Source organism: Eschrichtius robustus, chromosome 3 (assembly GCF_028021215.1).
Source record: "Eschrichtius robustus isolate mEscRob2 chromosome 3, mEscRob2.pri, whole genome shotgun sequence".
Lineage (NCBI taxonomy): Eukaryota > Metazoa > Chordata > Mammalia > Artiodactyla > Eschrichtiidae > Eschrichtius > Eschrichtius robustus.
The window spans coordinates 168,392,702-168,408,416 of record NC_090826.1 but is presented as its reverse complement, the minus strand read 5'-3'; the positions used below and the strand labels follow the sequence as shown (position 1 = coordinate 168,408,416).

General features: G+C 40.2%; 1 protein-coding gene across 1 annotated transcript; it reads left to right on the top strand.

The window, feature by feature from the left end:
• Positions 1-200: 200 nt before the first annotated feature.
• FAM177B (family with sequence similarity 177 member B) lies at positions 201-15,477 on the top strand. The gene is made up of 6 exons (XM_068537655.1): positions 201-368; positions 654-720; positions 3,070-3,167; positions 3,526-3,664; positions 12,054-12,105; positions 15,117-15,477. The coding sequence occupies exons 1-6, from the start codon at positions 201-203 to the stop codon at positions 15,475-15,477; spliced, it is 885 nt and encodes a 294-aa protein (XP_068393756.1).
• The last annotated feature ends 238 nt before the right edge of the window (positions 15,478-15,715 follow it).

The following is a 15,715-nucleotide window of genomic DNA, read 5'->3' as shown; positions in this document are numbered from 1 at the left end:
GAATCGTTTCTGTTTTGGTACAGAACTGAACTGTCCTCTCTTGGATTTGAAGAACTGATGAGATCACAGCTGCGATTACCTCTGAACTCTCTGTCTTTACAATCCATTGAAAATAATTAGACACGTCTCTGCTATATAAACACTGTCCTGGGCAAATTGTCTTAAGGCGCCCTGTTTTTCATTTACCAGTTTTTTTCCTTATGGAAAAAGACAGTTTCCAGCAGTTAGAACTAGAGAAGGGTAGACCTTCCAAGAGGAGGACTCCCAAAAGAGTTATCCATTTTGTTGATGGTGACATCATGGAAGAATATAGCACAGAAGAAGAGGAAGAAAAAGAGGAACAGAGAACAAATTCAACACTTGATCCTGTAAGCTTAGAATATCATTATTAGTGAACATGGGGGCTGAGTGAATGAGAGATTAAGGCAGATGAGATTTGTGGAAAACACAGTTTTAAGCTAATTCCTTGCTCTCCTTGGTTTGCTTTCTACAGCCAAGTACAATCAACGTATAATTTTGATAATCTTAGGTTTCTCATCTATGAGAGAAAATGGAACCTATTACGAAGCATTTTGAAACGTCTACACTGCAGACTCTGCAGTCACCACTCCTGTTATTAATTTACGCTGATTTGGTTTCTCTTTTTTTTTCAGTCTAAACTTTCATGGGGGTCCTACCTATGGTTTTGGGCAGGGCGAATAGCAAGGACCTCATTTTCTAGTAAGTACTGCTAAGGTTATTTTTTTCTGCCTTAAATATAGACTTACAGACCCTCAGAGTTAGATGGGACTTCCAGTGGTTTAATCCACTCCATGGTATTCTGAAGAACTGGTCGCTTCCACATCTACGCTTGAACATTCCTGAAGGCATAGAACCTCACATCTTCAGGCAGACCCTGCCATCTTTTCTCAACTCTTTTTAGTAAATTCTATCTTCTATTCTATCTTCTTTTAAAGTTCTTCCCAGTGATCCTAGTTGTCTTTTTAAAGGCCAGACCACACCAGTCCAGATTCCTCTTTCATAGAATTTCAAATATTTGAAGACAATAGTCAGTCCTCCCTGAGGTGATTCTTCACCTGAATAAACTTCCAAGTTTTTTCTTTTTTCAACTATTGTTACCTGACACAGTTCCAAGTTCCCTTTTCATAATCACTCTATTATAAACAGCATTTTATTGATCCCTCCCAAGGGCATAATGAATGGCCTAAGTGGCTATTTACAAGAGACAAAATACTAAATCTTATTTTGTTTGACTTTCACCAATTTTCTAAAAATCACAATTGCCAACATCTAATTACTCATTTCCTTCTAACTTGCATATGCTTGTGTATGTGATGGGGGGAAACAACTTTAAGAATCTGAGAAAATATAAAATATAGCTCTTAGGAATTGATCTTCGTTCATTCATTCAATAAACATTTATTGAGTGCTCATGTATGCTCAGCACTGAGCAGGACCCTGGGACACAAAGACAAATGACAGTCTTTGCTTTCAAGGGCCTTAACATTCAACGGGTAATATAGGCCGGTAAACATGCCTATGATGATAATTTGTTGTTACAGCTTCCATGGCAGGAGGAGTGTAGGGACTACAGACTGGGATACTCAGGAATGGTGACGTACAGAGGAGACATCTTAAGAATGCTATGAAAGTATGTCTGGCCAAGGCCAGCTTGGGGACCACGAAAGTGACCAGGGGGTCTTTAAATCACATTAGAAGTAATGATAAGGGAGATTATTTAGTCAGATGGTATGAGCCCTAAGTGCTTTTTGATCAAGGTGGAAGGTTTGTAATTTGGAAGTTACTTTAGAGACCCAGGTGAATACTGACCTTACCTCAACCAAACTATGTTGGCAGAAGAAATGCTGCCTTCCAGAGACTTCTATGCTTTAGTTAGGGCAAGACTGTTTGAAGAGGTGAAATGTTTTGGAGGGAGGGAGCCTTAGAGATTAGATCAGGTAAAAGAAGCAAAACCCAGTACAGCAATATGAGAGTGTGAACGAGAACAGGGACTACAGTGATTTCTATGTTGGGCTTTGACTTCAGATGACGGGCAGGACACACAGGGAATCAATCTGCCTTCAGGGTTCCAAATGAAACTGTAGCCTGAAAGGTCTTCTGCCTGGGGCTTCCAGATTGTAGTGAAGGCATAAATACGCTAACAGTCTGATCTTTACACAGAGACTTTGGTTAGAGCTGGAACCCAGACGACACTGGTAATTAATTTTTTCCATGTAAGATTCTAGTAGGTCATAAACAGGAAAATTTCCTGAGATTTATTCTAATGTTTTAGAAACTTCTCTTATGCACATGTACTAGGCACTGTGGCAAACAAACAGATTACAGAGCTAGAGTATTTTTGAAAGGATAAAGCACATTAAAAAAGAATAGAGAGCATCATTTTGATGCACTGTATGAGCAGTTTCTTCAGAAGTGGAATGAATCACGGGAATCAGAAAGTCCTATAACGGGGGGAGGCACATCAGAAGTCCTATACTTTTACAGGAGAACATCTCTAGGAGAGACATTTTTGGAAACCCCTCATTATTCATGCTAAACCTTTATCCCTAACTCTAACAATCCCTGAGGCTGCAGGCCACCTTGATACTGTGACTGAAGGCAGACAAGAAAGGCCTTAAACTGCTGCTAGGAAGGAGTTTGTTTTGACGCATGGAAGAATTTCTGACATGGGTCTCAGTAACGTTGGATTTAATTTTGGGTATACTTTGCAACATACTCACAGCTGATGATCAGATGATACGCATGGGGGTGGGCAACATCTGTTCTGATTGCTCAGGACCTGTTATTAAGTATTTTGAAAATCTCCCCTGATATATTCACCTGGAAAGGGTAGTTTACGTGTAATCCTATGTGAAGACAGAAGATTTAACAAATTCCCTTTGAGTCCTAGGACTTTTTGAGAGTCTGGAGCAATTGAAATCTTTTGTCAGCCTTGAAGTTAAGTATAGTAATAGACCATTTGAGGGCAAGTTGAAACTTTTGGCATCTCCACTGAGTCTAAGCTTTAATTATTAATTCAGTTTACCAAAGCGTTTTTCTTTCTTCTAGCATGTGAATTCCTTGGTGGAAGATTTGCTGTCTTCTTTGGTCTTAATCAACCCAAATACCAGTATGTGTTAAATGAGTACTATAGAACACAAAATAAGGTATGTGACCTCCTGATGGGGACACCAAGAGCCCTGAGATGGGAATGTTGGTTGTTCCTGATTTGGGCCCTTACAGAGGAGTATTTTCCCACCTGGTAATTCATGTAACTGCAGTTTCACTGAGCTCCCATGGTCAGACTGACTTCTTTTTCTAATGCCCCTCACCCCATGATGCTTATTCGTATTTGCCTCTCTTGTGTGAAGTTAGAAGGTCATGAGATAGTTCGTAGATGGTAGTCGAGTGTGAAGCCTGAGATCGCATAAAAGGGAAGCTTCTTATAAGGGTGTCTCTACAAGAGGGGGAGATCAGAGGTATTGGGTTTACTGTTAAACATTTCCTTATTCTTCTTTGTATCAGGAAAGTGACAAGGAAAGTGAAGGGAATGGATCAAAGGCCCAACCAGACAATGTTCCCAATGAAAAGTGTCACCTGGAGGCTGGGGGCCGAGAGTATGGAACGAGACAACAGGACATTGCCGAGGGCATTCCTCAGTGGAGTATCTCATCCAGCAAGGGCCTGAAGGCAGATTCCAGCTCCTGATGGGCAGCGGGGCTATAGTTCCCCTGGATCTCTCTTCCTGGGTCATTGATTACCACGGCAACAGCACCACAGGTAGCACTTCTGAGCCAGATCTGATCTTAACCTCTTTGTGATTTATTCTCCAGCAGCCAGGAATTGTAAACAATCATAAGAACAATTGTGGATTCTTTCTCAATATAAGTTTTTATTTATAAGCCCAGCAACCCAGCTCCACCCCAGTAATATAAGTCCTGTCCGTCAGTTGTGGGCTACTAGTATTGACGTTTGCACAGTAGTATAAATGCCTTAAGGAACTTGGGCATGGGAGTTTTAGGCTGAAACTCTTCGTCACATGGCGAGGGTATAGAAAAGGACCCTCTGTTCCTCAAAAGAAACTTTGGGTATTATGAAGTCTAAATCCTTTCAGGGTTTGACATAAGCCGTGTGCTTCCCAATAGCTATGTTGGCTTACTTGGGGCTTGCTTTGCAATAAGCAAATATTGCTAATAACTCTGTTTCAACATAGCAGTCTTTGAGAGTTGGGTGCATTTCCCCCCAAACACGTCAAAATAAATAAATAAACAATCTAAGCTCTAGAAAAAGTATTTGGAAAAAGTGAATGATTCTCTCGTTTACTTGTCAACAAATTTTCAAAAACTGTAAAGATCAAACATGGAAATCATAGCTGGATAACACAGGTTGTGCTGGCCAAAGGTAGCTGTGATATAGAAAAACACAGGTTTTGCAGTAAAAAGACCTGAGTTCAAGTCTCAATTCTGCTTTTTACTAGTCGTGTGATTTTAGGTGTCTAAATTTCTGAGCCCCAGTCTCTTTCTTTGTAAAATAGGGGTGGCATTTATTTGTTTCTCAAGGGTTACTGTTAAACGAAATGAAATAATAAATGTGAAAACTCTTTTAAAACTGTGAATATTCGTTGTTAATGCTTAATTAATGGCTGTTATAGACTGTTATATTGAAGGTCCCCAAAGAACCATGCCTTCTGGAATTCACGTCCTCACATAGCTCCACCTACGTTGACTCTGGCCTTGGCTATGTTACTTGCTTTGGCCAGTGAGATAGTAGCAAATGGGGTGCAACTGGATGCTTGATAAACACTTGCACCAGGGACTTGTCCTCTTAGAAAGCTTCACGTTGTAAAGAAGTTTGTGTTAGCCTTCTGAATGATGTGAGGCCACGTGGAGAGAGGACCCCAAGGATGAAAGACCGTCTTATGCATTCCAGCCCCAGCCATGCTCCCCAGCAAATGCAGCCACATAAGTGACCTCCTCCTGCCCTATGTGTAGCAGATGAACCGATCAGCCAACAGAGTCATAAGAAACAATGTCATTTTAAGTTGTGGAGTGGTTTGCTATGCGGCCATATAAAACTGAAATAATAACTCTAAGAGAATGGGAAGTTGGAATTGATTTGATATGAAATCAAGGACAGAAGTAGGCCTAGCGAATAACGTGTGGTTAGTTGAATACATGAGGATAAGATAGGTTATCCGGCATAAACAGACAACTCCAAAATCTCAGTGGCTTAAAACAACAAAAGTTTCTTTCCTTCTCATGGGAGGTCCACCATCAGTTCAGATGGCTTCCCACCGTGTTCTCCAGGTGCTGGCTCAGTAGCACATGCTCCTTTATCCTATGTTTCCTCCAAACTGATACTCTCAGGGCTGCGGAAGCAGAAGTGAAGTGGATAGTTAAGCACTGGCAATCGATGTCTCCACTAAGAATGAATCATGTCACCTCTGCTTATGTTTCTTCCACCAAAGCAAGTCACATGGCTGCAATTAACTTTTAGGGGTGTGGACCTCCTTAGACAGCTGAGAAAGGGAAACACTTTCTTCCAGTGGTATAAGGGATAAATTATAAGCTGAAAAGTCACTGTGATACTGGTTTGATCTCAGCTCGGCTGCCCCTTTCTAACCTGGTAGCCCAGGTTACTCAACTTCTCAGTGTTCCCATGTGTAAAACAGGTTTGATGCAGGAATCAAATCCAATTTGAAGTAATTTATGCAACAGAAAAGAAATATTTGGAAGGATACTGAGGTATCTCGTGGAACCCAAGTGCAGATGTTTCAGCAGGTCTAGAACAACTCTGGCAAGCAAATAACTAAGCAGTACTCTGTCTCCATTCCTCATCTTTCTTACACATGAGAAGGATGACCACTCCATAGCTCTTTTATTTTTTAGTATTTATTTATTTATTTTTATTGAGATATAATTGACATATAACATTATATAAGTTTCAGGTATAGAACATAATGATTCAATATTTGTATATACCGTGAAAACATCACCACAATAAGTCTAGTTAACATGCATCACCACACAGAGTTAGGAATTTTTTTTTCTTGTGATGAGAACTTTCAAGACCTACTCTCTTAGGAACTTTCAAATATATAATATTAATAATGTTAATAATATTAATATTTATAACTGGAAGTTTGTACCTTTTGACCCCCTTCATCAGTTTTGCTCACCCCCTATTCCCTGCCTCTGGCAACCGCCAATTTGGTTGCTGTATCTATGATTTTGGGTTCTTGTTGGTGGTGGTGGTATTTGTTTATTTGTTTTAGATTCCACATAGTGAGATCACGCAGTATTTGTCTTTCTCTGTCTGACTTAGTTCACTTAGCATAATACCTTTAAGGTCCTTCCAGGTTGTCACAACTGGCAAAATTTCCTTTTTTTTAATGGCTAAGCAATATTCCATTGTGTATATATATGCCACATTTTCTTTATCCATTCATTCATTCACCCATGGACGCTTAGGTTGCTTCCATGTCTTGACTACTGTAAATAATGTTGCAATGAACATGGGGGTGCATGTATCTTTTTGAATTAGTGTTTTCATTTTCTTTGGGTATATACCCAGGAGTGGAATTGCTGGATCATATGGTAGTTCTATTTTTAGTTTTTTCAGGAATCTCCATACTTTTTTGTCCATAGTGGCTGCACTAACTTAAATTCCCAGCAACAGTGCACAAGAGTTCCCTTTTCTCCACCTCCTCCCCAACACCTGTTATTTCTTGTCTTTTTTTTAAATAGCCATTCTAACTGATGTGGGATGACATTGCATGTGGTTTTGATTTGCATTTCCCTGATGACTAGTTATGTTCAGAACTTTTTCATGTATCTGTTGGCCTTCCTATGTCTTCTTTGCAAAAATATCTATTCAGATTCTCTGCCCACTTTTTTTTTTAACATCTTTATTGGAGTATAATTGCTTTACAATGGTGTGTTAGTTTCTACTTTATAACAAAGTGAATCAGTTATACATATACATATGTCCCCATAGCTCTTCCCTCTTGCGTCTCCCTCCCTCCCACCCTCCCTATCCCACCCTTCTAGCTGGTCACAAAGCACCGAGCTGATCTCCCTGTGCTATGCGGCTGCTTCCCACTAGCTATCGGTTTTACATTTGGTAGTGTATATATTTCCATATATACACTACCACTCTTTCACTTTGTCGCAGCTTACCCTTCCCCCTCCCCATGTCCTCAAGTCCATTCTCTAGTAGGTCTGCGTGTTTATTCCCGTCTTGCCCCTAGGTTCTTCATGACCATTTTATTTTTTTTAGATTCCATATATATGTGTTAGCATATGGTATTTGTTTTCCTCTTTCTGACTTACTTCACTCTGTATGACAGACTCTAGGTGCATCCACCTCACTACAAATAACTCCATTTCATTTCTTTTTATGGCTGAGTAATATTCCATTGTATATATATGCCACATCTTCTTTATCCATTCATCTGATGATGGACACTTAGGTTGCTTCCATGTCCTGGCTATTGTAAATAGAGCTGCAATGAACATTGTGGTACATGACTCCTTTTGAATTATGGTTTTCTCAGGGTATATGCCCAGTGGTGGGATTGCTGGGTCGTATGGTAGTTCTATTTGTAGTTTTTTAAGGAACCTCCATCCTGTTCTCCATAGTGGCTGTATCAATTTACATTCCCACCAACAGTGCAAGAGGGTTCCCATTTCTCCACACCCTCTCCAGCATTTATTGTTTCTAGATTTTTTGATGATGGCCATTCTGATCGGTGTGAGATGATATCGCATTGTAGTTTTGATTTGCATTTCTCTAATGATTAGTGATGTTGAGCATCCTTTCATGTGTTTGTTGGCAAACTGTATATCTTCTTTGGAGAAATGTCTATTTAGGTCTTCTGCCCATTTTTGGATTGGGTTGTTTGTTTTTTTGATATTGAGCTGCTTGTAAATTTTGGAGATTAATCCTTTGTCAGTTGCTTCTTTTGCAAATATTTTCTCCCATTCTGAGGGCTGTCTTTTTGTCTTGTTTATGGTTTCCTTTGCTGTGCAAAAGCTTTAAAGTTTCATGAGGTCCCATTTGTTTATTTTTGTTTTTATTTCCATTTCTCTAGGAGGTGGGTCAAAAAGGATCTTGCTGTGATTTATGTCATAGAGTGTTCTGCTTATGTTTTCCTCTAAGAGTTTTATAGTGTCTGACCTTACATTTAGGTCTTTAGTCCATTTTGAGTTTATTTTTGTGTATGGCGTTAGGGACTGTTCTAATTTCATTCTTTTACATGTAGCTGTCCAGTATTCCCAGCACCACTTATTGAAGGGCTGTCTTTTCTCCATTGTATATTCTTGCCTCTTTTATCAAAAATAAGGTGACCATATGTGCATGGGTTTATCTCTGGCTTTCTATCCTGTTCCATTGATCTATATTTCTGTTTTATGTGCCAGTACCATACTGTCTTGATTACTTTAGCTTTGTAGTATAGTTTGAAGTCTGGGAGTCTGATTCCTCCAGCTCCGTTTTTCTTTCTCAAGATTGCTTTGGCTATTCGGGGTCTTTTGCGTTTCCATACAAATTGTGATATTTTCTGTTCTAGTTCTGTGAAAAATGCCAGTGGTAGTTTGATAGGGATTGCATTGAATCTGTAGATTGCTTTGGGTAGTAGAGTCATTTTCACAATGTTGATTCTTCCAGTCCAAGAACATGGTATATCTCTCCATCTATTTGTATCATCTTTAATTTCTTTCATCAGTGTCTTGTAATTTTCTGCATACAGGTCTTTTGTCTCCTTAGGTAGGTTTATTCCTAGATATTTTATTCTTTTTGTTGCAATGGTAAATGGGAGTGTTTCCTTAATTTCACTTTCAGATTTTTCATCATTAGTGTATAGGAATGCAAGAGATTTCTGTGCATTAATTTTGTATCCTGCTACTTTACCAAATTCATTGATTAGCTCTAGTAGTTTTCTGGTAGCATCTTTAGGATTCTCTATGTATATTATCATGTCCTCTGCAAACAGTGACAGCTTTACTTCTTCTTTTCCTATTTGGATTCCTTTTATTTCTTTTTCTTCTCTGATTGCTGTGGCTAAAACTTCCAAAACTATGTTGAATAATAGTTGTGAGAGTGGGCAACCATGTCTTGTTCCTGATCTTAGTGGAAATGGTTTCAGTTTTTCAGCATTGAGGACAATGCTGGCTCTGGGTTTGTCATATACGGCCTTTATTTTGTTGAGGTAAGTTCCCTCTATGCCTACATTCTGGAGGGTTGTTATCATAAATGGGTGTTGAATTTTGTTGAAAGCTTTCTCTGCATCTATTGAGATGATCATATGGTTTTTCTCCTTCAGTTTTTTAATATGGTGTATCACATTGATTGATTTGCGTATATTGAAGAATCCTTGCATTCCTGGGATAAACGCCACTTGATCATGGTGTATGATCCTTTTAATGTGCTGTTGGATTCTGTTTGCTAGTATTTTGTTAAGGATTTGTGCATCTATGTTCATCTGTGATATTGGCCTGTAGTTTTCTTTCTTTGTGACATCTTTGTCTGGTTTTGGTATCAGGGTGATGGCCTCGTAGAATCAGTTTGGGAGTGTTCCTCCCTCTGCTATAGTTTGGAAGAGTTTGAGAAGGATAGGTGTTGGCTCTTCTCTAAATGTTTGATAGAATTCTCCTGTGAAGCCATCTGGTCCTGGGCTTTTGTTTGTTGGAAGATTTTTAATCACAGTTTCAATTTCAGTGCTTGTGATTGGTCTGTTCATTTCTTCTTCCTGGTTCAGGCTTGGAAGGTTGTGCATTTCTAAGAATTTGTCCATTTCTTCCAGGTTGTCCATTTTATTGGCATATAGTTGCTTGTAGTAATCTCTCATGATTCTCTGTATTTCTGCAGTGTCACTTGTTACTTCTCCTTTTTCATTTCTAATTCTATTGATTTGAGTCTTCTCCCTTTTTTTCTTGATGAGTCTTGCTAACGGTTTATCAATTTTGTTTATCTTCTCAAAGAACCAGCTTTTAGTTTTATTGATCTTTGCTATCATTTCCTTCATTTCTTTTTCATTTATTTCTGATCTGATCTTTATGATTTCTTTCCTTCTGCTAACTTTGGGGGTTTTTTTTTGTTCTTCTTTCTCTAAATGCTTTAAGGTTAGGTTGTTTATTTGAGGTGTTTCTTGTTTCTTATTGTATTGTTATAAACTTCCCTCTTAGAACTGCTTTTGCTGCATCCCATAGGTTTTGGGTCATCATGTTTTCATTGTCATTTGTTTCTAGGTATTTTTTGATTTCTCTTTGATTTCTTCAGTGATCTCTTGGTTATTAAGTAGTGTATTGTTTAGCCTCCATGTGTTTGTATTTTTTACAGATTTTTTTTCCTGTAATTGATAGCTAGTCTCATAGCATTGTGGTCGGAAAAGATACTTGATACGATTTCAATTTTCTTAAATTTATCAAGGCTTGATTTGTGACCCAAGATATGATCTATCCTGGAGAATGTTCCATGAACACTTGAGAAGAAAGTGTATTCTGTTGTTTTTGGATGGAATGTCCTATAAATATCAATTAAGTCCATCTTGTTTAATGTATCATTTAAAGCTTGTGTTTCCTTATTTATTTTCATTTTGGATGATCTGTCCATTGGTGTAAGTGAGGTGTTAAAGTCCCCCACTTTTATTGTGTTACTGTCAATTTCCCCTTTTATGGCTGTTAGTATTTGCCTTATGTATTGAGGTGCTCCTATGTTGGGTGCATAAATATTTACAATTGTTATATCTTCTTCTTGGATTGATCTCTTGATCATTATGTACTGTCCTTCTTTGTCTCTTGTAATAGTCTTCATTTTAAAGTCTATTTTGTCTGATATGAGAATTGCTACTCCAGCTTTCTTTTGATTTCCATTTGCATGGAATATCTTTTTCCAACCTCTCACTTTCAGTCTGTATGTCTCCCTAGGTCTGAAGTGGGTCTCTTGTAGATAGCATATATATGGGTCTTGTTTTTGTATCCATTCAGCCAGTCTATGTCTTTTGGTTGGAGCATTTAATCCATTTACAGTTAAGGTAATTATCCATATGTATGTTCCTATTACCATTTTCTTAATTGTTTTGGGTTTGTTATTGTAGGTCTTTTCCTTCTCTTGTGTTCCCTGCCTAGAGAAGTTCCTTTAGCATTTGTTGTAAAGCTGGTTTGATGGTGCTGAATTCCTTTAGCTTTTGCTTGTCTGTAAAGGTTTTAATTTCTCCGTCGAATCTGAATGAGAGCCTTGCTGGGTAGAGTAATCTTGGTTGTAGGTTTTTCCCTTTCATCACTTTAAATATGTCCTGCAACTCCCTTCTGGCTTGCAGAGTTTCTGCTGAAAGATCAGCTCTTAACCTTATGGGGATTCCCTTGTATGTTATTTGTTGCTTTTCCCTTGCTGCTTTTAATATTTTTTCTTTGTATTTAGTTTTTGATAGTTTGATTAATATGTGTGTTGGCGTGTTTCTCCTTGGATTTATCCTGTAGGGGACTCTCTGTGCTTCCTGGACTTGATGAACTATTTCCTTTCCCATATTAGGGAAGTTTTCAACTATAATCTCTTCAAATATTTTCTCAGTCCCTTTCTTTTCCTCTTCTTCTTCTGGGACCCCTATAATTCGAATGTTGGTGCGTTTAATATTGTCCCAGAGGTCTCTAAGACTGTCCTCAATTCTTTTCATTCTTTTTTCTTTATTCTGCTCTGCAGTAGTTATTTCCATTATTTTATCTTCCAGGTCACTTATACGTTCTTCTGCCTCAGTTATTCTTATTGATCCCTTCTAGAGAATTTTTAATTTCATTTATTGTGTTGTTCATGATTGTTTGTTTGCTCTTTAGTTCTTCTAGGTCCTTGTGAAACGTTTCTTGTATTTTCTCCATTCTATTTCCAAGATTTTGGATCATCTTTACTATCATTATTCTGAATTCTTTTTCATGTAGACTGCCTATTTCCTCTTCATTTGTTAGGTCTGGTGGGTTTTTACCTTGCTCCTTCATCTGCTGTGTGTTTCTCTGTCTTCTCATTTTGCTTAACTTACTGTGTTTGGGGTCTCCTTTTCACAGGCTGCATGTTCATAGTTCCTGTTGTTGTTGGTGTCCGCCCCCAGTGGCTAAGGTTGGTTCAGTGGGTTGTGTAGGCTTCCTGGTGGAGGGGACTAGTGCCTGTGTTCTGGTGGATGAAGCTGGATCTTGTCCTTCTGGTGGGCAGGTCCACGTCTGGTGGTGTGTTTTGGGGTGTCTGTGACCTTATTATGATTTTAGGCAGCTTTTCTGCTAATGGGTGGGGTGTGTTCCTGTCTTGCTAGTTGTTTGGCATAGGGTGTCCTGCACTGTAGCTTGCTGGTCATTGCGTGGAGCTGGGTCTTGGCGTTGAGATGGAGATCTCTGGGAGATTTTCGCCATTTGATATTACGTGGAGCTGGGAGGTCTCTGGTGGACCAACGTCCTGAACTTGGCTCTCCCACCTCAGAGGCACAGCCCTGATGCCTGGCTGGAGCACCAAGAGCCTGTCATCCACACGGCTTCACCAGCACCAGGAGGACAGGGTCCCTGCAGACACCGACTTCATCTTCAGGGTGCTTTTAGATGAGGAATTCGCATAGGATTTCTTCTTTTCCCTTAATCTGTTTTCACCTCTCCCTCTGTCTCTTCAAGACCGTTTTTGGATCCTGACTGGACAGGACTTAAAGGAGAGGCTGCCCTTCTCCTACCGGTCTCTTCCTGCCCCTCTCTGCCCACTTTTAGTTGAATTGTTTGTGGGTTTTTTGCTATTGAGTTTAATGAATTCTTTATATATTTTCAGTATTAATCCCTTATCAGATATATGATTTGCAAGTAGTTTTTCCCATTTGGTAGGTTGTCTTTCGTTTTGTTGATGGTTTCCTTTGCTGTGTAGAAGCTTTTTAATTTGATGTAGTCCCACTTGTTTATTTTTGCTTTCAATGTATTTGCTTTTGGTGTCAAATCCATAGCTCTTTATAATTCACCTATCATGTGACCACCCTTCAGTACCAATTTCAAACATACAAAAAATAGAATCTGAGTAGCCCTTTTTGTTCAGGTGACCATCCCTCATCCAATCATTTGTCACCAGGAAGGTGGAGTCATGTGGTAGCAACATACTTATAGGACCTGTTTCTGGATGAGTATGGTTCTCAGTAAAAGGGGATTAAAGTGAGTGAGGTAGACACAGCCCATGACTATTCTAAGAATAAGAGGTGAAAATTGAGGAAAAGCACATGGCTTTAATTAGGTACTCAAATCATTGAATCAATTATAATTAGTAATATTGATGAAAATCATGGTTTCAAGGAGTCTGAATGGTTTGTCTCCATTAAGGAGTCAGTCTTAGTTCTTCATCCAAAAGGCCCTGCTAGTCCAATTTCAAAATGAGGTAACTCTGAGAGCTTTATGACATGTCAGAAGAAGTGGCCAAGTCTACCAGTGAAGCATTGGTTACCTGCATCTCAGGTGTCAGGCCATACTATAACTCTGTTTCTGGTTTATTTGCTATTTTGCTTCAGAATAGATCCTGTGATGAACTCTTTTTGACTTTTCTCAATTAAATGGTACCCTGGAAGATAACTACTTATTGCTGATTCTAGAGAACTAGGCAAACCAAAGTGTGATATTCATAGGAGTAAATTTTATCTAGTAAATGTTTTACTCTCAATCTAATTTTCTTTTCCACTAAAAAAAGGGAGATCACCTTGTCTTAAGGTCAGTTGCCATATGCAATCAATTGAATCTCGAACTAAATATAATAAGGAAAACAAATGGAAACCAATGCCCAGATATTATCAGCCTGTGGCTGCAAGAGAAGTTCACATTTCCTTTAATATTAAAATTAATTCATTCCTTTAATATTAATTGGGCATGTAGTATGTGCCAGTTATTTGATAAAAGAAATTTTTACTTACTGAGGTATGGGGAAGTCATTCTGGCTTATACATGAGTTAAATTGAATTTTATGCTAACTACAACAGCCTATTTGTGGCCTATCAAACATACATTGTACATCTGCTTTAATTATTAAAGAAAAGGGTGCATTGACCAGAAGTAAAGAATGTCCATGTTAAAAATAAAGATTAAATGTCTCTCCTCCTGGGATGCCAATACTGGTATTCCTTCATTGATAAGACTCCCTTCCCAGGTGCCAAGGCCATACTGACTCACCATGTACATGCTGATCTGTTTTTTGAAACCTTGAAGGAATGTATCCCAGACTTGTTTAATGTTCTTTGTTCTGACAAGACATAAAACTGTGCTGAAAACCATGCTTCTCTGGAGCAGTTCCTCAGAATTATATGAGAGGCTGTCTTCTGGCCTATAGTCCTTAATTTGGCTGAAATAAAACTCTTTTCTATTCCTATTATAGATTGTTTATTGATTATTTTCATGGACATACTGTTATCTATCAATCAAACAGACAAAAATCTCTGCACTCCTCTTGGCCTTAAGTTCGAGATAGCTAAATTATAAGGACATCCAGTCTTTCCGTGGCCAGCCTCTCAAATGGTCCCCAATAATCTTTACCTCCCGGTATTCACACGCTATGTAGCCTCTCATACTGAACCAGGGTGGTCTATGTGACCTCCAGAATATGTCAGAAGTGATGTATGACACTTCTCAGATTGTTATAAGAGACTCTATGGCTTCTCTTTTGGTCTCTCTCTTTTACTCTCTTGGCTCACTTGCTCTGGGGGGAGCCAGCTGCCACCTTGTGAGAATCTTGCAGCCTGTGGAGAGGTCCATTTGGTAAAGAACTAAGGTCTCCTGCGGACAGCCAGTGAGGAATGAAGGAATTTCGACAGGTTTATTTTCCCCCAAGAGCCAACCATGGTGCCCCCAATCCTCTGAACTGGGTCCTGGCCCAGTACTGGTCCCGGGGTGGGTCATATTCTGCCTTGCTCCAGAAAATGCGCAGGACCGGCAGGCATAGTATTAACACACACACCTCCCTTCAGCCCTAACCACCAACCCAGTCTTCAGCGTGGAGGGGGCCCACGCCCTGAAGTCACCCTGAGGCAGCAGGGGCTAACTAGTCAATCAATCCCCTTCGGACTTGCCGCCTGACGAGACCCCAGGCTTCTGCTGCAAAACCACAGCTCTCGTGTCTCTTATTAGAGGACCCCCCCCGCCCCCACCGCCGCCAGCCTGCCCTTCCCCACCCTTGGCCGTGCAGTCCAGTATCCTCCAGCTCTGCTTTCAAGGGGAGTATGCGCATTTCTGTAGATTAAGCCTTGTCCCTGGACATTCTACTGTCGTGACCTGGCCTCTCCCAACCCTTGCTGTGTCCCAGATCCCGGGCCATCCCGAGCTGCTCGGCACCCGCATGCGCAGTACGCATGCCCTCCGCAGACCTGGGAAGGCGGGGGCGTCCAGGCCTGGGGAGGTCTGCACGGTCACCACAGCAACCCCTCACCCCCATCACTCTGAGTGGGCAGAAGCAAGTTGGCGACAGTCCACATCTGAGCTTGCTGCCTGATTGGCTCCAGGCTTCTCCTGCAGCCAGGGCTCCCGATGACTCTTAACCTGAGGATTCCCTGGCCCGCCCGCCGGCCCCGCCCCTCCCCACCCCCCAAGGCATTCAGGTAAGCTTGAGCTCTATTCCCCACTGGGGAGGCTAGGGTTTGCTATTAGGCGTACGACTTGTCCCCCAAGAGTCCCCTCCTGTGTCCCAGCCTCTCTAGACCCTTTTCCTGTTCCAGATCCCTGGCTACCCG

Excerpts from the sequence above, each read along its gene's own strand:
- FAM177B (XM_068537655.1), top strand. The coding sequence starts at position 201 with ATGGAAAAAGACAGTTTCCAGCAGTTAGAACTAGAGAAGGGTAGACCT. Across the intron at positions 369-653 it reads CAAATTCAACACTTGATCCT|TCTAAACTTTCATGGGGGTC; the intron begins GTAAGCTTAGAA and ends TTTTTTTTTCAG. Across the intron at positions 12,106-15,116 it reads GTCCGCCCCCAGTGGCTAAG|AGGACCCCCCCCGCCCCCAC; the intron begins GTTGGTTCAGTG and ends GTCTCTTATTAG.